This window comes from Xenopus tropicalis, chromosome 9 (genome assembly GCF_000004195.4).
Source record: "Xenopus tropicalis strain Nigerian chromosome 9, UCB_Xtro_10.0, whole genome shotgun sequence".
Taxonomy (NCBI): Eukaryota; Metazoa; Chordata; class Amphibia; order Anura; family Pipidae; genus Xenopus; species Xenopus tropicalis.
In genome coordinates this window covers 45,044,338-45,068,851 of record NC_030685.2, presented here as the reverse complement: position 1 = coordinate 45,068,851, position 24,514 = coordinate 45,044,338, and the positions used below count along the sequence as shown (strand labels likewise).

At 38.7% G+C, this 24,514-nt stretch overlaps 1 protein-coding gene across 2 annotated transcripts in view; it reads left to right on the top strand.

Annotated features, from left to right (window-relative positions):
• The window catches only part of hibch (3-hydroxyisobutyryl-CoA hydrolase), a 102,879-nt gene extending 80,045 nt beyond the window's left edge, over positions 1-22,834 (top strand). The window contains exons 10-13 of one of the 2 annotated variants that reach the window (XM_031892663.1): positions 9,149-9,230; positions 14,469-14,588; positions 15,423-15,456; positions 22,239-22,834. In XM_031892663.1, the coding sequence (XP_031748523.1) occupies positions 9,149-9,230; positions 14,469-14,588; positions 15,423-15,456; positions 22,239-22,354 (352 nt within the window). In that variant the 3' untranslated portion in view covers positions 22,355-22,834. The remainder of the gene's footprint in view (positions 1-9,148; positions 9,231-14,468; positions 14,589-15,422; positions 15,457-22,238) is intronic. The other variant, NM_001016188.2, reaches the window with a different exon arrangement.
• The last annotated feature ends 1,680 nt before the right edge of the window (positions 22,835-24,514 follow it).

Here is a 24,514-nt window from a genome sequence, read left to right as displayed (position 1 = left end):
CCCCTAAAGACCCTATATTTTGGAAAGTACACATTCTGACAAATCCAACATGGGTAAGGGGTCCTTTCTACACCAAAGTAACAATCTGCAAAGGTTTCCTAAACTTAGTGGTTTTTATGACATTTCAGAAAATCGAATAAAAATGTTGCAGTTTGCCACATTTATCTGCATACAATGGCAAATCACCCCAAAGAGAACACCTAAGGTCTACTGAACAGTTTGATGCCCAATATGCATAGATATACCAAAGTCTGTGGCATGTACTGACCCCAAAATGAAAAGTGCATATGGATTTCTCGCCAACTCATCTTTTGCACACAGAGCCCCCTGACAGTGTATTATGTGCCGTAACACCCCCTAACTATACAGAGACCCCCAGAAAACCATATATTTTTGGAAAGTTCACATTCTGACAATCTAACATGGGTCTATTCCTCTGCTGAATGTCTAGCCGAGTCAGGAGAGCCGATGGTGCTTCCTTGTTAGCATAACCTAGTGATGTTAGCGAAGTTAGGACAAGCTGAACTCTGCAGTGTAGCCCATGTGTCTCTGCTATATATTTTTTATACAGTAACTAGATGTTAAGGTTATGGGGCTTGAGAGATGATTTATAGACAATGAATTTATTCACAAAACCCAGCAAGCTGCCCACAGTTTCCCTTATATATGAATTAAGTATGATCTGTAAAAAAATAAAATAAAAATGTGTTATACTATACACAATAACTTATGATATTTGTGAAGAAAAGTTCAGACCTTATGCCACCTTTTTGTTATTCATGGTGGCCCTGGTTCAATACCCAGATCTGGTCCTTGGGAACTTATCTGATATCAGGGTTGCCACCTTTTCAATAGAAGAAAAGGGATGTGCTCATTGTAATGTGACGTAGGATGGTGGTTTGCAGGGCTTATTCTTGGCATTCTGGATAGAGAAGGTAAGATTTAGCAGGAATTGGGATCAATTATATTGCAGGTAAAATTTGTAAACCAGCTCCGGCCTTGGTTGGTATTTATTCTGGTGAAATATTGGCCAGGTGGCAAGCCTATTTAATTAATGTGTACTTTTGGCACAGCCTGAGCATCCCCAAACAAAACAAATCTGTTCACAATAAATGGGCTTTTGAGCTGTAAACTCTCATCTCTCGAGGAGAGGAATATTTTAAAAATATGGCATAATGGGGTGGCACATACGAAACATCTGATATTAGTCCAAAGTCCACTATGATGGTTCTATAAAAAAAAAAGTGTATATAGCAGGTGGCCAGCCACTATTTCATATATATATATATATATATATATATATATATATAAAACAGTCCACACGACAGCACCACACTCCAAAATCTGCTGCTCTGCAGTTGCCCCTGTGCACGGGATATCATATAAATATCAAAATAAAACAGCCAGCACCAAGGGTCTTTGTGTTTCAAAAAATCTCTTGTGTATTAAAATTGCATGTACAACCGACGTTTCGGTCCCTTTTGGGACCTTTTTCAAGGTGCAAATACATACAGCAACTCAGTTTAAATAGCCTCCTCCCATGAATCCAGGGAGGGCCAGTGACATCATATGCATATTAACCCCATAGTGACCATTAATACCATATACTAATTATATATTTTATAAAAGTGCATTCATACTTCATAATAAATCTGTTGCACATATTCAATACCCCAATCTAGTTAAAACTGCAACGATATTAAACAGCATACATGTGTATAAAATTGCCCCCACATCTATAAATACTCGTGCAACATTGTATATTATGTGAACATTATGTAAACCATATAAAGTGCAATTTGGCTAAATTAGTAAAATTTAAAAACAATACATGACTATGCACAGTTTCCTATGTCCATGGTCCCAAAGTTTCCCATATTATTAACCCATTGACTCCTATTCGTACAGTTTTACCTTGCTTAAATATAATACATTCATATAGATTATATGACATTTATAGTACCTATACCCGGGTCAATATAATACAGTAATACATCTTAATAGGTATTATTTTTCTGTCAAAAAACAGTTCAATTGCAACGTGGTGTTCAGTCCCCTCGGTGCAACACATCCCAGCTTGTGAATCCAGAAGGCCTCCTTTTGCAATAACAGTCGATTGATATCTCCCCCTCTCCTTGGGATTTTTACACAGTCTATTGGCATACATTTAAAAGAAGAAATAGAATGTCTCGCTTTTGCCCAATGCTGTGCAATCGGTTGCTTTGAGATATCCTGTTTCCCCTTCTTTTTATCATACTCGGGATCCAATGCTGCCCGTATAGTGGAGCGGTGCATACTGATCCTATCTTTCAATTGTCTGTTTGTGTTTAATATATTGTGGAAAAACAAATAGACAATTGAAAGATAGGATCAGTATGCACCGCTCCACTATACGGGCAGCATTGGATCCCGAGTATGATAAAAAGAAGGGGAAACAGGATATCTCAAAGCAACCGATTGCACAGCATTGGGCAAAAGCGAGACATTCTATTTCTTCTTTTAAATGTATGCCAATAGACTGTGTAAAAATCCCAAGGAGAGGGGGAGATATCAATCGACTGTTATTGCAAAAGGAGGCCTTCTGGATTCACAAGCTGGGATGTGTTGCACCAAGGGGACTGAACACCACGTTGCAATTGAACTGTTTTTTGACAGAAAAATAATACCTATTAAGATGTATTACTGTATTATATTGACCCGGGTATAGGTACTATAAATGTCATATAATCTATATGAATGTATTATATTTAAGCAAGGTAAAACTGTACGAATAGGAGTCAATGGGTTAATAATATGGGAAACTTTGGGACCATGGACATAGGAAACTGTGCATAGTCATGTATTGTTTTTAAATTTTACTAATTTAGCCAAATTGCACTTTATATGGTTTACATAATGTTCACATAATATACAATGTTGCACGAGTATTTATAGATGTGGGGGCAATTTTATACACATGTATGCTGTTTAATATCGTTGCAGTTTTAACTAGATTGGGGTATTGAATATGTGCAACAGATTTATTATGAAGTATGAATGCACTTTTATAAAATATATAATTAGTATATGGTATTAATGGTCACTATGGGGTTAATATGCATATGATGTCACTGGCCCTCCCTGGATTCATGGGAGGAGGCTATTTAAACTGAGTTGCTGTATGTATTTGCACCTTGAAAAAGGTCCCAAAAGGGGCCGAAACGTCGGTTGTACATGCAATTTTAATACACGAGAGATTTTTTGAAACACAAAGACCCTTGGTGCTGGCTGTTTTATTTTGATATATATATATATATATATATATATATATATATATATATACCGTATTTTTCGCAATATAAGACGCACCCAATTTTAAAGGAGGAAAATCTAGAAAAAAAACATTCTGAACCAAATCAATTGAGTAACCTGAAGCTCTTGAATCACCATCTATATTTCCCCCAAAATAAATCGGTTCTAAATCACCAACAGCTTAAGATCGTAAACTCCCCTCCCAATGCAATGCAGTCCCCATGCTCCTCACATACAATGCGTGTAAACTATATACTACTACTATATACTCACATATAGGTGCCACAACAAGTTCCCCGTGCTCCTTATTTTCGTCCACGGGGGTGTGTGTTCTTGGGTGCTGCAGTATATAGTATAGTATATACTGGCAGTTGCGAGCGTGCTGCCATATTGACTTACATATAGGTGCCCTGTTCCCCGCCGGCGGGATATACTCGAGTATATATATACTCGAGTATATCCCGCTGGTGGGTGCACGGCTTCGCTCTGGGGAATATGAGGAGCATGGGGAACAGGGCACCTGTATGTGAGTCAATATGGTATTTGTCGTATTTGCCGTATAAGACGCACCCCAGTTTTGGGGAAGAAAAAGTGCGTCTTATATGGCGAAAAATACGGTATATATATTTGATGTTTAATAAATTAACAATTTACAAGGGTATCAATAACTATATTCTAAAAAAACACATTCACTACACATCTTTATAAATACATGATTTTACACTGGCCTCATTATGGTGATGTGTGGTTTTAGCATTTTAGCTCTGTTTTTTTTTTTTTTTTACACAGCTTTCTAAATTTGTTCCATAGCTTAACGCACACACTTACCAACGTGTACTGAGAAGCAGTATGCTAAGAGTAACTCTCACAAACACAGACAAGCTCTAATATACACGCAAATGCACAAAGTAGGAGGCTGGATAGCTGAAGAACTGTGAAGCACACTTAAGAAAAGTAGGTTTCTGGGCCCTAAAAAAAAATAAATTGTATTTTTCACTTAGCCTAATCGGATTTAACATGTTCAAAATTTAAGTTTTTAGAGTTTTTAGCATATTTTTGGATCTAGTTTATGCAAAAAAAGCAAATCATTTCCTGCACCTCCAATATCCTTCTATTCCTCTGCTGAATGTCTAGCCGAGTCAGGAGAGCCAATGGTGCTTCCTTGTTAGCATAACCTAGTGATGTTAGCGAAGTTAGGACAAGCTGAACTCTGCAGTGTAGCCCATGTGTCTCTGCTCTAAGCCTAACTAATTTTGTTGTGTGAAATGAACAATTTTAGGACAATCTGATAAAATAGTATATTTATCGTTACACTGATGAGGTGCAAATGATCGCAAAACTTACAGTTGTTCTGACTGAACATCATTGCAACAGTTGATTGGACAGGATTCCAAATTTTTGTTGTTAAAGGAGAATGCAAGTCAAAGTTAAAAAGCATAATGCCCAATAGTCCTCCTATTGTTTAGTAAAAACGCCACACTTTTGGCTCACCTAATCAAATATTTACTCAGTCACACTTACTTCACTTTTCTAGAACAGGCAGCCATCTCTAAAAAGGTATTCTCCCTTCCTTTCCCTCCTTGCTTCATACTGCACATGTGTTTCATTCCCTCCCCCCCCTCCCCTCTGGCAGATCCGCTTCTGATTGGCTGATGGGCATGTGTAGCTCAGAACAACAGACAGGATCAAGTTACACACATGCTCAGAGAATAGGAAAGCTGCCACTGGCAGCCTACAGGAAGAGGAGAGAGATTTTGGTGATGTCACTGTAGTCTTCACACTGCTGTAGGCTGCCGGCACCATATCTCAGAGAAGCAAGCAGGGATCTGGGAATTTAGATATGCAGTAAGTACTTAAAAAGAATGCCTTTAGACTTAATTTTAAGTTATATTAACCTTTCATTGTCCTTTAAATGATTAAATTAGTCAGTATAAGGCATGATCAGATAATCATTGTTAATCATCCTTAAAAGGAACGTTCAGGCCCATGATTGTGGTGTGGGTTCTAAGCAAAAGATAGTCAGAGCAACAGAACAAAGAACAGGGTTTTTATAGACTTTGTGACAGTAGCATATGTCATAAGAAACTTATGAGCATATGTATTACTGGTTTACCAGTGTACATGCAATAGAAATAACTTTTTACAGCACAGAAAACAAGATCTTTGCCAATTAGGTGCTTCTGTCTTGAAGGCTAAAGTTGCCATAACTTGACATAAGGCTAGCGAGAGAAAAGAATCCATCCGATTTGGGGGTGCTGTGGGTAAATCTGCACACATAGAATTGGGTTAAATGCAAAAGTATACAAAGAAACAGTTAGCCATTGGTTAATATATGTTTGTGCAGCCAACATGACAGAGATACAACAAAAGTCTCTTCACATCTTTAACAATTGATTGGATCAAGATATAGTTTTTACAGACCTGTGGTCTGCAGGCCCGGATTTGTGGGCAGGCCACAAATGCCCGGGCCTAGAGCGACATCTCCACTGGGGACTGGATAGGAGATTTTGACAGGCCTTTGAATGCTATGGACCTGGATACAGGATCTTTCCATAATTTTGATCACCACACTTCTTTTCAACATTAAATAAACCCAATAGCATTGTTTTGCCTTCAATAAGGATTAATTATATCTTTGGATCAAATAGAAGGTAATGTTTTACTACAGAGAAAAAGGGAATCCTTTTTTAAAAAGGTAATATGATTAAATTGGAATCTATGGGATATGGCCTTCCATGATGCATAGCTTTCTGGATAAGAGATCCCTTACCTTTATTTTAAGAAAGGCATTAATGAGCAGTTAGCGCTTTACAATGTAGGTTGGCTATATCAAGCCAAAAATAAAACAGGTGTCAATTATGGCCCTCATTTAATGAAGGAAGCAACAGTTGTGCATGCTGGTTGTAGTGCATTGTTCCAAACATTGTTCAGAATAACATACTCTAACATACTTTAATTAAAGTTGACTGAGGAGGGGGAAACATATAAAGGAAGTGCAGAAAATGATAGACTGTTCCGCTAAAATGATCTCAGATGCTTTAAAAATGGCAACCTAAACCTGAAGAAAACTACCATTCAAATGGATAAAAGAATCCACCAATGATCTGCAGTAAGTACTGTTACAATTAGAAGACACATGTAAAGCCAAGCTATCAGAAAGATGCCCCCGCAAAGTCCCATTATTGAAAAAGAGACATGCTAAAGAGGTTACAATTTGCCAAAGAACACAGTGACTGGCCTAAAGAGAAATGGCACAACATTTTGTGGACTGATGAAAGCAAGATTGTTCTTTTTGGGTCTGGGGGCACAGACAGTTTGTCAGACAATCTCCAAACACTAAATTTAAGCCACAGTACACAGTGAAGCATGGTGGCGCAAGCATCATGATATGGGGATTTTTCTCATACTGTGGTGAAGAGATCATGTTGCCTTATGTCAAAGAGGGAATTCCCTTGAAATTGGTGTTTCGACAATGACCCCAAATGCACCAATAAATGAGCAACATCTTAGTTTCATACCAACAAGATCCCTGGACCTTAATCCAATAGAAAACTTGTGGGGTGACATAAAAAATGTTGTTTCTGAGGCAAAACCATGAAATGCAGAAGAATTGTGGAATGTAGTCCAATCATCCTGGGCTGGAATACCTGTTGCCAGGTGTCAGAAGTTAGTCAACTCTATGCAACACAGATGTGCAGCAGTTCTCAGAAATGTGTTTATACAACAAAATATTAGTTCAGCGATTGAAAGGAAAGCAAAATCTTTTCAGTTTATACAGTGAATGATGCAGACACTACTATCTTTTTGGATTCTTCCCTATTCTTCACCCTCTGTAAAGGAATAACACAAATTTCATAAATTCTTTATATTTTGATTTGGAATAGAATGTGCCGTGTTCCAAATGCATTTGCGTGTACGGAAATAGAAGCAATTACAGGTATAGGACCCGTTATCCAGAATGCTCGGGACCAAGGGTATTCCGGATAAGGGGTCTTTCCATAACTTGGATCTTCATATCTTAAGTCAAGTAAACAAACAATAATATATTAATTAAACCCAATAGGATTGTTTTGGGATCAAATACAAGGTACTGTTTTATTTTTACAGAGAAAAAGGAAATCAGTTTTAAGAATCTGAATTATTTGATTAAAATGGAGTCTATGGGAGACAGGCTTTCCGTAATTCAGAGCTTTCTGGATAATCGGTTTCCAGATAACGGATCCCATTCCTGTATAAGGATTTTGATTTGTATTCACTTTTTTAAACACACTACTATTATTCTTAACACAACTGTGCTTTTGGTAGCCTGCACCTCTCATATAACCTTGTGCTGGGTTTTAAACAGCTGTAGCCAAATCCTTGGGTACATTTTTTTCTGTAGCACGCAGAAACTATAAATCTCTTTAATGAAGACTGTCCTGAAACCTTTTCTCCTTTTCGCAATACTGAATCACGTTGCTTTTCATCAAGAGTAGGTGGGGCTTGGCTGCTGTCTCTAGACCAGGCTGTAGGGCTGAAGTTGTGAATTTTGCTTTCTGTGTTGCTGATTTAGCAGTTTCTAAAGGAGCTGTAACTGTTGATTCTTCTGCTGTATCAAAGTGTGCAAAAAAATAATTTTGCACCAGGGCTCCTCACAACCAAGGGCCACTCAGCAGTTTAAAGTCCCACTTTGGAAACCATATGTATATGTAAGAAAGTTAAAAAAAAACTTTGGAGTGAGCAAATGTTTTTCTTTATTGCAGGCAAATCAGAGACATTTTCCATCTTTTTTCCACCTTCCTCTCTGTCATATATTGTCTCCACAAGGGCTCTTATGCATGTCGGAGATGCAGGTTTGAGTGTACATGTGGTGATCTGTTGTAATCCCTGAAAAATTGTGGAAGCTATAATTCAGAATCACTACAGCTAATCCCAATGTTACAAGGCACATTAACTCATAGCATTAAAAGGCACACTAATTCAAAAGCATAGTGACCCAAAGCCTAAATAGGAACAGTGAACCTACTGTACTGGTAGGGAATTCCCCTGCATTTAAACCCTTGAGGGTAGTACAGTCACAGACATCCAATCACATGTTCCATTGAACTTATTCAGTTAGGTGTTGGCTAATACTGACAGGTGTAAGAAAGTATGATCCAGTCACAATGGTACCGTGATTCCCATTGATGCAGGTATTAATCCTTCAAAGTACATGACTGGAAGTGTGAACTGTTGTGAAACCACCGTGGTAAGGATGTCAAAGCAGCATTGTATGTTGATGACAAGTGGTGTCGCAGGCCCCCTCCTCTGTTCAGGGATGGTTTTTCCAGGCTGGCATAAATGGCCACACCTCTTTCAAACCATCTGTCCTCTTGGTCCAAAATATGCATGTTACTGTCCTCAAAAGAGTGTCCTTTTTCCTCGAGGTGTAGATAGACTGCTGAATCTTGTCTTGTACTAGCCTCAAGGGTTTAAATGCCGGGGAATTCCCTACCAGTCAATTGAACTTATGAATGGAAGAAGCCACTCGGATGAGTGGTGAAACGTTTTCAAGAAAAACTCAGAAAAGTCCAAGTGTTTTAGACTTTAATTAATGGACTGGTGGCTGTTTAGTCTGGTGGGCGATGGGGCAATTTATTGCTCGTAAGAAATTACGTACCTCTTGGGTGACAAAGAACTCAAAATTACCTTTTATAAGGAACTCTGTGTGCCCTTACATTTAAGTCATGCATCAGAAAAAATAAATGTAGTAGTGTAATGGGTAGTTAATTGAAATACCATATTTGCTTGCAAAACAATGTAACTGTCTATTTAAAATGTTCGAACAATGCTAGTATTTAATGTTAGTAATTAATATGTCTTGTTTTTTGGGTTATAGCTTATTCTCTGCCAGCAGTGTAGAAGCAATCATTGAAAATCTGAGATGTGATGGCTCTTCTTTTGCATTGAAACAGCTTCAGGTAATACAGGTTTTAAAATGTATCTGCTGAGGCTGAAATATAATTTACTTATATTAGAAAAACTTTTTTTAATGGTTTTTGGTTCCTATAACAACTCCTGTTTAAGTGAGCTGTCCCTTCTGGCTCAGGTCTATAACAGTTCTTATTCAGTTAAATGGAGCCCTTTATGAACCCCTGTGTGTTACCACTGTGATTGATTCTTTCTTACCTGAAAATCAGTATTATTTGTCTGTGGCTGAAGGTGGCTTTGGGGACATCTCATGCTTTTCTGAACTTAAATAAGTGTGAATAGGTGATGTCTCTCCTAAGCACTAGACTGGGCCCTGAGTATTCTTTAGTTTAGTTTAGGCACATTAGTTTTATTAATTGCTTGGTTAGTTTTTCTGGCAACATAACATTCACCAAGTAATGTTTCGTCTTAAGTTCTTGTGAACAATGCTGCAACATTAACAGAAGTTTTGCAAGTCTGGATTTTTAAAGTGCAGCAACTTGCCATTTTCCTATAATGGGGTACTTGGGGAGACTACCTGATACTGTATGAGTGCTAATGTGGTTCCCACACCCAAAATAAGGTCCCCCCGATAATTGGGAGATGACATGCAAAATTATCTGGTGTTTCTAAGAATATCTTAGGAGGTACTACTTCTCAACCCCAGCAGACGCTAAGGATATTATAGGATACATCCATTTTATTACACCTCATCCATGCTAGTATGTGTTGCAACTGAGATGCCAGATAGTAAGATCCCCAATCTAGGAGAGCCACACCACCATGAAGACTGCTGAGTTGCATTGCTGTGTACGACGGTCTGCTGGGTTTCCCTGCCCATATAAATGTTTTGGTACCAGAATCCAGTTGTGAAGCACTTTTCTTAGGTACACAGACTGGGGAGTTTTGAAATATATATAAAGTTGTGGTAAGAAAATAATTTTACATATAGCCACCCTGCCCGGTGGTGTTAAGGGAAGTGCTTTCCATGATTTCATTCATGAGATTTTCATTAGGATGGGGTACAAGTAGTTTCTCAGATATTGCCTGTGGTCTTTAGAAAAGGAAATGCACAGGTATTGAAAATCATTAACCCACTGAAGGGGATTTTTAGGTGAATGGTCGAGTTGGGACGCAGTATCAAGTATAAATATAAGATTTGCCCCAGTTTATGAGCAAGCCTGAAAAACTCCCAAATTTATTTACTGTCTGAAGGAGCTTTTCTAGAGATTCTGCTGGATCTACTAAGAACAACAACATGTCATCAGTGTATAGCATAATTTTCTCCTCATCAGTCCCATATTTGCAGTCTTCTATTTCCTCATCTGACCAGATGACATTTTCCAGCACTTCTAAGGGCAGTGCAAACAATCCAGGTGACGGGGCAACCCTGCCTAGTACCCCTAGTTCAGAGACCAAGGTATTTGTACATACTTTAGCTAGTTAGCTGTCCCAAAACTATAAACTCTGGAAAGCACTTCCCATAAAAAAACCCACTCTATGGAGTCATACACTTTAGCAGTGTCTAATGACAGGATTACCATTTTATGCTAGTTGGTATGTGGTATTTGTAAATTTGCAAAGAGTCTCCTAATGTTTATAGTGGTTGCCCTACCAGGCATAAACCCAGTTTGGTCTCTATGTATCAGTTTAAGAATGAAATATTTAGGCAAAGGGCCATAACCTTTGCTATATGGGACAATAAGATTCACAGAATGTTAAACCCTTTCCTTTCTTGGGTATCAGTGCAATAAGGGCCTCTGTCATGGACGGTGGTAGTGCTTTTGCAGATAACTTTTGATTATAGCATGTTTTTAGCCTAGAAAATATTTCCTCTTTATATTTTTTGTAGAATAGGGATCCCATCAGTGCCCGGAGCGTTACCATTTGGGAAAGTACTAATAGCGTTACCTATCTCCTGTTCAGTTAATTCACTATCCAGGAGTTCCCTGTCCTCAAGAGTTAAAGTGGGGAAGTGGTCTCCTCCCAAGTAGGCATGGAGCTCTTCCTTTAAATATGTGACCCCAGACTTATAGGTCTGAGAGAAATAATGTTGAAGAACACCATTAATCTCTTGCATATCTGATATTCCAATGGGGGGTGCAAATGTTAAGAATTGCTGTGGTTGGGGCTATCTCCCTGCACATAAGTGCCAGCAGGTGTCCTGTTTTGTCACCAAACCGGGCTGTTTTATGTATGGAATACAGAGTGCTTTTGTGTGCCTGCTGGAGTGAGAATTCCTTGTATTCCTGAGTTTTGAGAAGCCAGGCTGCCTTGGTCTCTGGGGTGGGTTGTAGGGTGTATTGCATTTCTGCTAATGCAAGGCTACCACCCTCAAGCTGGGTCCCTTTCTCCGGTTTTTCCAACTAGTCACTCTAGATTTAAAGGAGATGGAAAGGCTAGTAAAGAGTTAATCTCAAGCTGCAGGCATACCTTCAGTTGTCTCAATAGTGCCCTCAAGTTTCCCCATATTTCTCCTGTTCAGAAGATCTGAAGCCAAACAGGAAGAAAAAACACTGAGCTGTGTAAAGAAAGTTCCCATAATGCCTTGCTCCTGCACAGACACCGGGTCCAAGTGAACATGCTCAGTTAGTAAGACTATGAGGAAGCTTCCTGCTGATTGGCTCAGATCCACATTCCTAAGGGGGGGCAGAGGAAAACAGACACAACTAATCTTTTTACAGAGAAGTCAGTGCAGCGTTTCTGTGAGTTATTGTGGCTGTATTTACATAGACCTTTCTGGTAAAGCTTACTTAGTTTTTACCTTTTCCTTCTCCTTTAACCAGCCCCCTAACATAAGCCTTCATAGCATCTCATTCACTAGATTTAGAAATTGTATGTTCATTAATGGACCAATATTCATCTACTGCCTGTGAAAGTCCAGTAGTTATCTCAGGGAGGGTTAACCAATATGATTTAAACCTTTAGGGCTTATTTGAGCGAGCAAGTGGGGTAATAGTAAGGGAGAGTGGTAAGTGGTCTGATACCCCACGAGACAGTATTTGTGTACCTTGAATGCTAGGGAGCAACCCTGGGGAAGGAGCTGTATGTGGCTGAATAACATGTATATTGTTTTAGAGTGGGTTGTCTAGCCCGCCATATGTCTATGTACCGCATAGGGCTGTGTGGGTAAATTTGTCCAGGGTTGAGTCCATGTCTCAATTAAAGTCTCCCATGCAAATTACTGGTAGGCTGGGAAACAGTGTGGAGAAGCACTCAGCAAGTTGCACCAAGGTGAATGATAGCAGGATATATACCCCTATTAACAAAAGCACTCTCTCTCGTCGATCTTAGCATGGACATACATATAATGACCCTTGGGGTCTGTTTTAATCTTGATTGGTTGAAATGTCAGTCCCCATCTAATAAACATTAAAACACCCCTAGCATAATTAGAGTAACATGCATGATACGCAGAGCTGAGCCAGGGTCATCTGAGAGATAGATAGAATTTTATCATCAGCCTTATGTGTTTCCTGTAATATAATTACATTGTGTGGGTGTTTTTTTAGAAAGATAAAGACTAGAGATCTTTTGATTTTATCTCGGAGGCCCCTCACATTTCAACTAATCGCTCTTAGACCAGTGGTAGCCATAATCAAGCTATTTTAAAAATATTTGGGAGTCACAGGGGGACTCCCTGACAGGACCAATTATCATGAACAGAGTAAGTATTTGCAAGAAAATAAACAATTTCATTATAACGAAGCACATAACCACCAAACTATAAACTCCCCTTTCTCACCCTGCTTTAAACCCTTTACCCCAACTTGGGTTCAGCTTAAATGGATCCCTAACAAATTCATCTTGTATTACACGGATCATGGGGATACAAAAAAGGAAGTTTGCCCATTGTGTACAATTCGAAGTTTAGCTGGGAAAAGCATTGCATATTTCAGGTTTAGCTGGCATAATCTCTTTTTGACATCCATAAACTGTTGTCTTTGCTTTCTGACCTCCACTGAGAAATCTGGGTATATTGAAACAGTGGTATTTTGGAAATTCAGTTCCATGACCGAGCCTCACACAGAGCAGTGTCCTGGTCATGGTAATTCAAAAGGGTGTGCTATCAGTGGTCGATGACTTGCTCCAGGGGGAAGCGGCCTAGCAGGAACCCGGTGAGTGTGTTCCACTAGGAACATATTAGAAAAAAGTATTGTCTCCGAATTGAGAGAGCAGAAATTGTTACAGCACAAAGGTGAAGGTTTATTGCCTTCAGCACCCTATGGCACCCCAACCAGTCATTTGTTATTGCATCTCAGGTGGTTTTCAAGATCGTCCGCCTTGGCCTACAGTATTTATATATATCTAGTTGCGTTTGTGACATTGTTCTGTAGTGAGGCACAGGTATCCCCAGGCATCCTAATCCTATGCTCTGCCTCACATATGCGGTCTCACAATGGCAAAGTGGTTCTGCCTCATAATATATGCAATTTCTGTCAGAGAAGGCTCCGTGTTTCCCTCTGGGCCCAGGTCAGAGGCCTATGAGGGGGGCTGTCATGCAAATGTTCAGCTATGTCTGTAGAATGATAGTCAGGTGTGTGTGTGGCTGGATCATGTGCAAATGCTCCAAGTTTTTTGGCTGCCAGAGCACCGATGGCTGATTTATCAACACTCACCTTATTACAAGAGAGTAGACATTCAGTAGCATGGCCAGCTCCATCTTGGACTTGCGCCGTGTCTTTATAATCATGTTGTTTGGAGGCACTTGCTGAGGTCTTTGCTGCTGAGTGCTTCCCCATACTGGCGGGGGTAGGCTCACCAAAGTTCAGCACAGCTTTACTGTCCTTTACTGTGCATGCTGGCCACTCCCCTTGCCTTATATAGTGCAATAAATAGCAAAAACCACAGATAAACCACAGATATTTATTAAATGGTCATTACAAACTGTATGTGCACTTTTAAAATAGGGGCCACCAAATAGCAGGAAGTGTTGGAAGACTTTGGGTTGCAAAAACAGAAGGGTAACATGGCAATCATGGGGCAAGGTGATGACAGTAGAGGTTTATGTCATTATGACCAAGCTCTGGCCCTTAAGAGCACCCTTTGACAGCTTCAGGGTGTTGTTGTGGTACTGTGAGTACTGTGCCACAAATCCAGCCACATATCATATAAATAATAGGGTCCTACAAAGTTTGTTTTGCCCAGAGCCAGGCCACATCCAGTCCTAGATAATATAGTAATTTGTAATAGCTAACAAGTTAAATGTACTTTCCTTAGTGTCTTTGTGTATCTTTCCTTTGTGACAGACACTTTCCACTATGTCGCCAACATCCTTAAAAATTACGTTCCGGCAGCTCAAGGAAGGTTCTTCCATGTCATTACAAGAGGTACTTACTATGGAGTACCGACTTAGCCAGGCCTGCATGGTAAGAAGTCTTTTTCTCTGCTTGATTGCTATCTATGTTACTAGTTACTTTAAAACTATAAAGCATATTTAATTATAATTGTACTGATGAGGCTTTCGGGTATAACGTGCCCTATAAATGGGTGACCCAGGAGACTTTTCAAAAGTAAAAACAGGTCTAAATGAACTCCTTGCATTATTGAGCAACTTGCTCTGCAAAAATAAATAGAAAAAAACAGTTTAAAAAATTTGTATCCAACAGTTTTTTTTTGTTTTGAAAATCTTACATAGGTGAATTATAATAGACTTTTGCAGAGTGACTTAATTCCCAAGGCAATATTCAGTATGTACAAGTAGATGTAATTTATAAGGTTGACATTTTTTCCTTTACACTATGCAGTTTCATACTCCACTTTATGAATTTCACATTATGTTATTAATGAGCAATTTCAGTATAGCTTGGCAGAATAGGTTAAGATACCAATGATTTGGGGCCCTACGTTTAATTTGCTGTGGGGCTAGCCACTGTCCATAATAGCAATTTAATGCCAAACCTACAAAACCACCTTATTTACAAAATGGAGTAAGGCTTTTGTAAATCTTGCATCCTATCAACTCTAATTTAAGAGTAAATATTTTTTTCTCCAGTTTCAGTTTACTCTTATGATGAAAGAGTATATATACTCCATATCCATATATACTCATATATCCATATTCACTACAAAGAAAGCTTATTTGTAAAAGAGACATAAATAGAATGCATGGAGTAGCTTAATATATGTGTCCTTTTAAACAGGGAACCATTTATTTATGCAGTACTATGTAAATAATTACTAATAATTACTTTTTTTTATAGAAAGGATACGATTTTTATGAAGGTGTAAGGGCTGGTAAGTAAATAGAGATAACATTTCTTTTCTGAAACAGCTTGTAATACTGACTGACTGACAGACTTTGAGATTTGTATTAATAAATCTAAATGCTAAAATAGCATAAATAAACTATACAAAATATAAGAACAGAACTTTATTTGGAACATTAACATGTCAAACATAGACAACATAGGAAACAACAAAGAAAAACACAAATGGTGATTTTAGAGTAACATGAAGAATACAATAACTACAAAACAAATACCAGATGCAACACATTAAGATACTGTAAAGCTGACCTTCTGATTTACATAGTGGTAGTGAACTGATTCTCTGGAAGCAGAGGGATCTCAAGTTCCAGAACTCATCACTTCACAATGGAGCAGAAACATGTTGCTTTGCTGTATGGGGAACTATACCCTTGAAGCACAGACAAGCTATCATGGTTTCCTTTCAATCTGTGGAATCTGATTTAAATCAACATTTATATTGTACCATAATGGGCTTGATTTATAAACACTGGGCAATCATCTGATTGGTTGCCATGAGTTACTGCCCGTGGTGAATTTGTCCAGTGTTTATAAATGGCTCCCGGTAAGTTAGTAAGTTAGGTTGAAAAAAGACACATGTCCATCAAGTTCAACCTTTTATGTCTATCTATCTTCCATAATCCTGTATTTCCTCACTTGCTTATAAGCCAACCATCCCCTCCAGCGTAAAAGCCAACTTGGCCAGTCTTTCTTCATAACTGAAACTTTCCATACCTTTTATCAGCTTAGTTACCCTTCTCTGGACCCTCTCTAATTCAATAATGTCCTGTTTGAGCACTGGATAGGGCCTTACCAGTGCTCTGTAAAGTGGAAGTAGTACCCCCTTCTCTTGCAAATCTATGTCTCTTTTAATACAGCTCAAAACCTTGTTTGCCCTTCCAGCTGCTGTCTGGCATTGCATGCTACAGCCAAGTTTTTTATCTACAAGTACACCAAGGTCCTTTTCCGTTAGTGGCTTGCAAATCTTTACATCCCAGATGTATAATTTTACATGTATCAATACTGCCACTTAACTGGGCATATTGCCAGTTTGTCAAGATCCTGCAGCAAGGATATCACATCCAAGATGGAATAAATTCTACCTATATCTCTTAGAGGGGTGAAACTGTGCGTGGCTGACACTTCCTGCTTCCCCCTCCCTCCCCCTCTGTCTGAAGGCTCACGATCTGGCAGGGAGAAGCTGCAGCTCGGCTCCTGGGTCCTTCTTCCCACCTCCAGAGGATCTGTGTGCCTGCTTGTCCCAGGGAAGTGTTAAAGAACACATAATACACTAATACACACTTATACTCACACTTACTTGCACACACACACACACAAAACACATTTTGCCATGTGCACACACACACTTACACACTGTAATTTTTTTTTTTTATCGCATCATTTTTATTCTTGCCTGAAAAATTTTTTTTATTGCCATTGCAGATAGCATATTCGCTAACCGAACTGCGCAATATCTTTTGTTTATTATTTTGGTGTTTTTATTACATTTTCTGTGTATTTTGGTGCATTTTTAGTCATTTTATTGCATTTTTAGACAATTTATTGCATTTTCAGTTATGCATAGTTGCTGTTCGCTTGACTTTGTCTGTAAAACGAATTTGCCCAAACCAAAATACTCAAACTGTGATTCTGACTGCAGATATCACTAGGAAAAAAAAACATTGATTTTAGTGATTTTTTTTGGATTGTAGCAATTTTACTGCATTTCACATTGTTCTTTGTTACTTGTCTTTGCACATGGACATTTTGTCTGCTGTATTTCAATTTGGCTTCCTCTGTACCCAACATAGTTTGGTAAACCTATGCATATAGGGCATCAAACTGTCCAGTAGACCCCTGGCATTCATATTTAGAATGTTTTATGCTGGTACGTTATGAAATGTGGGGGTACATAATGGGGCAAAATGCAAGCTTTGTGACGATTTTCAGAAATGTTATAAAAACCGCTCTGTTTAGCATAGCTTTATAGTTTGGTAGTTTGTGGTAGAAAGATGTATTTACCCATTTTTGTTTTGTCAGAATGTGTATTTTCTTGGTACTTAATGTTATGTGGGAGATAAGGAGCTTGAAAGTGGAAGATTTGATGTTATTTTCAGGTATTTCAGAAAATGCAGTAAACATGTTGAATTTTTAGTAGCTAAAGAGATCTCCGGGGCAATTTGTATGTACTAACTTCCTTTTGGGGTCTCTACATGCCAGATACATTGGTGATCCTATGCACAATGGGCATCAAAGTGTTCAGTGGACCCTTAGCTTTCATATTAAGGATGTGTTATCTTGGTACCTAATGCTATGTGGAAGGTTTGATGCAATTTTCAGGTATTTCATCAAAACTGCCAATTTTGGGAAAGCATTGCGACTCTATAGTTTAGAGTAGAAAGACATGGATACCCATTTTGAATTCGACTGAATGTGCACTTTCCAAAAATATATGGGTTTGGGGGAAGGGTCAATGTATTTTTTTGTGTTTTTACCCCACAGAAAATGCAGTAATCATGTTGAATTTTCAGTAGATAGAGATCTCCGGGCAATTTGTATACACTAACTTCATTTTGGAGTCTCTAAATTCCAGATACTTTGGTGATCCTATGCACAATGGGCATCAAACTGTTCGGTGGACCCTTGGCTTTCATATTTAGGATGTGTTTTCTTGGTTCCTAATGCTATGTTGGAGATAAGGTGCTTGAAAGTGGAAGCTTTGAGGTCTTTTTTTTTTAATTTTCATTTCAATTTTTTATAGAAACTGCTAAATTCAGGAAAGCATTGCCGTTTGGTACTTAAGAGTTGGAAGACATGGTTACCCATTTCGGATTTGGCAGAATGTGTACTTTTCAAAAATATATGGTTTCCTGGGGTAAACCATTTAATGTTCCAGGATTTTTGGCATGGAATCTAAAGTATGTCATATTCTGCTGTAATGCTTTGAAAATTTGGCAATATACTGCTGGGAGTTTTTGATCTATAGAATTCAGAAATCTCCATAAAACTATACATTTCAGGTATTGGCATGTTCGGGAGACATGAGGCTTTCCAAATCAGTAGAATTTTTGTCCATAAAATAAAATATGTTTCTGGTATAAATCCCTATATCGTGAAAAATATCAATTTTTCTTTTTTTTTTTGTATTTCGAGCTCTAAACCTTGTTCCAGAAGTGGAAATACACAAAAACTCTGGCAGATTTGGAAAGCTCAACAATATATTGTTTGCCTACGTACACTTAACCTTCCCCCAGTAAAATCCCTTAAATTGAGAGAGCACAGAATGTTTACAAAACGTCTGCCACTGAGGGGAACCGAAATGTCAAATTCTGCTGGCACTTAGAGGGTTAAACCCAACTTTTTTTTTGGTAAAAAGTGTTATACTTGCATATAATAATTGTATGCCTGCAGTACCTAGAAAGGTGTACGTATCTATATTGTTCATGTTTATTAAGGAAGTCTGTGGTGTCCTTTAGAGATGTTTTGATTTTACTACTGGTTATAAACTATTAAGAAACATGCGTAAGGGTTGAAATAGCAAATTACTAAAGGATACTATAGGTCTTCCCAGCAGGTTTAACAAGCTGTTGTGTATTTTTGGTAGCAAGTATAACACAGGAATTCTTTTCTTCTGTGTATACAGTAGAGGAGCCAGAGGGTCAAGTCCCACCCAATAGCTGCACTGTTGCCTCAGCTCCAACTACGCAGTGGTTGACACAGGATATGATGCTTAAAGGGTTACAGAAGATGAATGTAATCAAGGCACCTGGGCCAGATGGAATACACCCTGAGCCAGGGTCAGATATATGTACAGTGGCCTTTGTTTCTGATATTCTCAAACTCGCTTTCATCAGGTATGGTACCTAGGGATTGGAAGAAGGCGAATGTCATTCCTATATTTAAAAAGGGAGTAAGATCTCAGCCTGCCAATTATAGGCCTGTAAGTTTGACATCTGTGGTGGGCAAGTTATTTGAAGGCTTGTTAAGGGATCACATACAAAATTATGTACTGGAGAATGGCATTATGAGCAGTAATCAGCATGGCTTTATAAAGAACAGGTCATGTCAGACCAATTTTATTGCTTTTTATGATGAGGTGACACAGTCAAGCTGGACAGTAGTGGTGCAATAGATGTGATCTATTTGGATTTTGCCAAAGCATTTGATACCGTTCCCTACACACGACTGCTTTCCAAACTAAGGTCTATTGGTCTTAGTGAAGTCGTTTGCACATGGATAGAAAACTGGCTACAGGATCGGGTACAGTGGGTGGTTGTTAATGGTACATTCTCTACTTGGAATAAGGTTCTCAGTGGGGACCCTCAGGGTTCTGTACTGGGTCCACTTTTGTTTAACTTGTTCATAAATGACTTAGGGGAGGGTATTATAAGCAATTTATCAGTGTTTGCAGATGCCACAAAACTCTGCAGACCAGTCAATTCTATCCAGGATGTGGCATCCTTGCAGCAGGATCTTGACAAACTGACAATATGGCGGGTAAGTGGCAGATGGGATTTAATGTGGATAAATGTAAGGTCATGCACCTGTGATGTAAAAATACACAAGCCACTTATACACTTAATGGGACTGCACTAGGCAAATCCATAATGGAGAAGGACCTTGGAGTCCTTGTAGATAATAAACTTGGTTGTAGCAAGCAATGCCAGGAAGCAGCTGCAAGGACAAACAAGGTTTTGAGCTGTATTAAAAGGTATATAGATTCACGGGAGGAGGGTGTTATTCTTCCCCTTTACAGAGCGCTGGTAAGGCCCCATCTAGAATATGCTGTGCATTTTTGGTCTCCAGGGCTCAAACAGGACATTATTGAATTAGAGAGGGTCCAGAAAAGGGTAACTAAGCTGGTAAAGGGTATGGAATGTTTCAGTTATGGAGTAAGACTGGCCAAGTTGGGTTTGTTTACACTGGGGAAGAGGCGCTTAAGAGATAACACCATAACTATGTATAAATATATAAGGGGATCATATAATAACCTCTCTAATGCTTTATTTACCAGTAAGTCCTTCCAACTGACATAAGGGCAACCACTCCATTTAGAAGAAGAGAGGTTCCTTTTAAATATTCGGAAAGGATTTTTTACTGTGAGAGCTGTGAAGTTGTGGAATTCTCTCCCTGAATCAGTATTACTGGCTGATACATTATATAGCTTTAAAGAACAAGGAAAGGCAAAGTCACTTGGGGGTGCCAAAATGTTAGGCACCCCCAAGTGACTTTAATTGCCTACCTTGTACCCTGGGCTGGTGGCCCTGTTAGGAGAAAACCGCACCAGCCCGGGGTACCTGTAGCAAGCGCTTCCTCCTTCCTTTTCGCCAAATGCCAGTGGTCGGTGCATGCGCAGTAGAGTGAAAAGCCGACTTTTCTGTTAAAGTTCGGCTTTTCACTCTACTGCACATGCGCACGCGAGAAAGAGGAAGCAGGAAGCGCTGCAGCTACCCCGGGCTGGTGCTGTTTTCTCCTAACAGGGGCACCAGCCCGGGGTCCAAGGTAGGCGATTTAAGTCACTTGGGGGTGCCTAACATTCTGGCACCCCCAAGTGACTTTGCCTTTCCTTCTCCTTTAAGAAGGGGCTGGATGGCTTTTAGTGAGGGAATACAGGGTTATGGGAGATAGCTCTTAGTACAAGTTAATCCAGGGACTGGTCTGATTGCCATCTTGGAGTCAGGAAGGAATTTGTTCCCCTCTGCAGCAAATTAGAGAGGCTTCAGAAGGGGTTTTTTGCCTTCCTCTGGATCAGCTAGCATTTAGGCAGGTTATATATAGGCATTATGGTTGAACATGATGGACGTATGTCTTTTTTCAACCTAACTTACTATGTTACTATGTAAATGATTACATAGTAACATAGTAAGTTAGGTTGAAAAAAGACATACGTCCATCATATGAATATGAATTCCAAGTCAAAGAAACACCAGAATAGGTTGTCTTGATATAGTCAAGTTAGGGATGATGAAAGGAGAGGGAAAATCACTTAGATTGTAAGCTCTACGGGGCAGGGACCTCCTTCCTACTGTCTCATACCACATGCCACATAATCTGTGTGTATTTATACTTATTTATTGTATTTATTAAAATTCTTGTGATCCCTGTGTGTAATTGTGTATATTGTAAGGTTGTAAAGCTCTGCGTATCCTTGTAGCGTTTTATAAATAAATTTATACATACCCTGTATATACATTTTGTCATTTTACTGACAATAGATAAGCCACATTAGTGCAAGCTTGAACACTATTTATTCTGCAGAAAGCTTTACCATACCTGAGTAAACAGCCCTAGAAGCTCCCTCTGTTTAACATAGCAGCTGCCATTTTAGCTTGGTCTCTGTAGCTTCCCTGTTGCAGCTCTAGCTTGGTAGCTCAGATCACACATTCTGATGGGAGGGGGGTTGAATTCTTATGGGACAGGGGAGAAGGAGAAGGGACAGAGGAGGAGTTAGTCTGATACCGATGAACATGTGTACACAAAAGAAGACAAGAAATCCTGTGTTTCTTTTGATAGAGGGCACAGAGCAGCTTTTCTGATAAAGCTTACTTATGTTTTTACCTTTCCTTCTCCTTTAAAGAGTTTATTTTCTGGTTCTTCTTTATTATATTATGTGTGCTTTCTCACAAAACATGGAATAAATAAGCATTATTTAAAGATATATTTTTTGTTATAGCTATGATGAAAATGTGCAATAATACTAATATAAGATAAAATAAATGATTTCTAGTTATCATATTAATCAATTTAAATTTTTTTATTTTTTTTTTGCAGTTTTGATTGACAAAAACCAGAATGCCAAGTGGAATCCTGAGTTATTAGAAGAAGTGACAGATGATTATATAGATAGCTATTTCACATCCCTTGGAAACAGTGACCTCAAGCTGTAATCCAGACAATTTTCCCTAAATAAAAAAAATCTGATTTATTTTGTATGGATATTTATGGGTTTTTTTTATCAGTTTTTGGGTTTGTAAACTTGAGATTGTTTTTCTAATTCGAATAAATTCACATTTTGAATGTTTGCTTATTTATTAATTAAAGAAACCCTGTTCAAATAAAAAAACTGAAATACCTTGAATTTTCAAGTTTACAAACTTGAATAAAACTCAAAAAACTAGAAAATTTCGAATTGAAAATATGGCTTGACTCTGCCTAGGACAACTCCCATTGACTTCTATATAAGCAAGTTTTAGATGGCAAAGTTTTCCCATTTTAGTTTTCACTTTTTTCGCATTTAATAAACAGTTGAGCTTTCGAAACAAAATTAGAAATTGTTTGAGTTTTAACCCTGACAAAACTCAAAATGTATAAATGTGGGAGCAGATGTAAATATAAAATCGTTCACAATAAATTTGGTATTCATTTAATATTTTTTAAAAAGTGTCTGTCCCTGCATAACATATTGTGTGGCAACAGCACACTGCATTGTATCTCATTGCAACTAAGTATATTTAGGATATTTCTGTGTTATTTCAGTCTTTGGGTTCCTTTTGTATATCTTTTTTTCTTACATTTTACCTTATTCCTGACATCTTTTCAGGGACATTAATTAACCAGGATCTGCCAGCAAATATTACTTTTGGGCAAACCTGCTCCCATTAAACCTGTCTGCATAAAAAGTGTTTTTCTTCCCTTTAGCTTCTACCCTAAGTCATTCCCTGACTAGAAATAGACAGGAGATTCAGTGTTTTTAAACCTTGCCACTGTGTCTAATAAGAAAAAAGCAGCCTAAACATTTGGCTAGCAAGAATTTGCATAGTTTGCAATAGAGATTACCTGAACAGACGCCAGATCTTGCTGTCTGGCTCTGCAGACCAAATGGAAGGGAGTAATATTCTGAGACAATTTGCAATTAGTCTTCATTTTTTATTATTTGACCCCCGTTTGAAAGCTGAAAAGAATCAGAAGAAGAATACATATAATTAAAAAACTATAAAAAATAAATACAATGAAGGCCAATTGAAAAGTTGCTTAGAATTGGCCTTTCTAAAACATACTAAAAATTTACGGCGAACCAACCCTTTAAGACACATGCATTACAATTGGTTTCTAATGGTCAGCTAAATAAAATAGTCCAACTAGTGCAGCTAACTCCTTTGTGAAGTCCTTTAACTAGTGCCCCATGCAGAATGTAAAATACCCTTTTTGCATTTTAATTTGGAACCACCTTAATTCTAATCTCTATGCGCATGGTGGAAGGATCAACTGGTGATCAAAGATTTATAGTAGCACATAGTTGCATTTAAATTTAATGTAATGCCATCCTGCTCTGGTCCCTCTAAGGAGTGCACATGTTCGTGCACACAAAAGTATGGATGTGAGCACACACAGCAACACAGAGTGTGGAATAAAAAAGCAAGGAAGGGATTGTGCGCTCAGGACACAATCAGGTATAGTGCAGGTATAGGAATCGATAGCCAGAATGCTTGGGACCTAGGGTATTCCGGATAAGGGATCTTTCCGTTTGGACCTCCATATTTTAAGTCCACCAAAAAATCATTAAAACATTAATTAAACCCAATAGTATTGTTTTGCATCCTTCTTAGTTTGGATCAAGTCTAAATCAATGTTACAAATCAAAATAATTTGATTTAAATAGAGTGCATAATTTGGAACTTTCTGGATAACAGGTTTCTAGATAACAGATCCAGTTACCTGTAGTAACTACATCTGCACCCTCCTGTGTGAATTTATTAGCCTGCACAGGAGTACCTACCATAGTAGGGGTGCTGGTGGCGGCTCTGCAGCAGGACAGGCGAGTGCTGGTGGGGGGAGGGGGAGCGGGCAGCGTAAACGGTTCGGACGGGGGGGGGGGGGGGGTTGCTGGTGGCTCTGCACACTGGTGGGTGGGTGCCGGCAGGGAGCGGAGAGGGGGCAGTTGGTTTGTGAGCTGGTCAAAGTCGCAGGATGTTGGGGACGCATGCGCAGTAGAGACGGTGAGGGAAAGGGTATGGGCATCCCTTTTTAAAGATGGCGGCGCCGTTCACTGAAACAAGTATGTAGTTTGTAGTAAGTGTATCTCTGTTAATCTTTCATTAGGCAAGCCA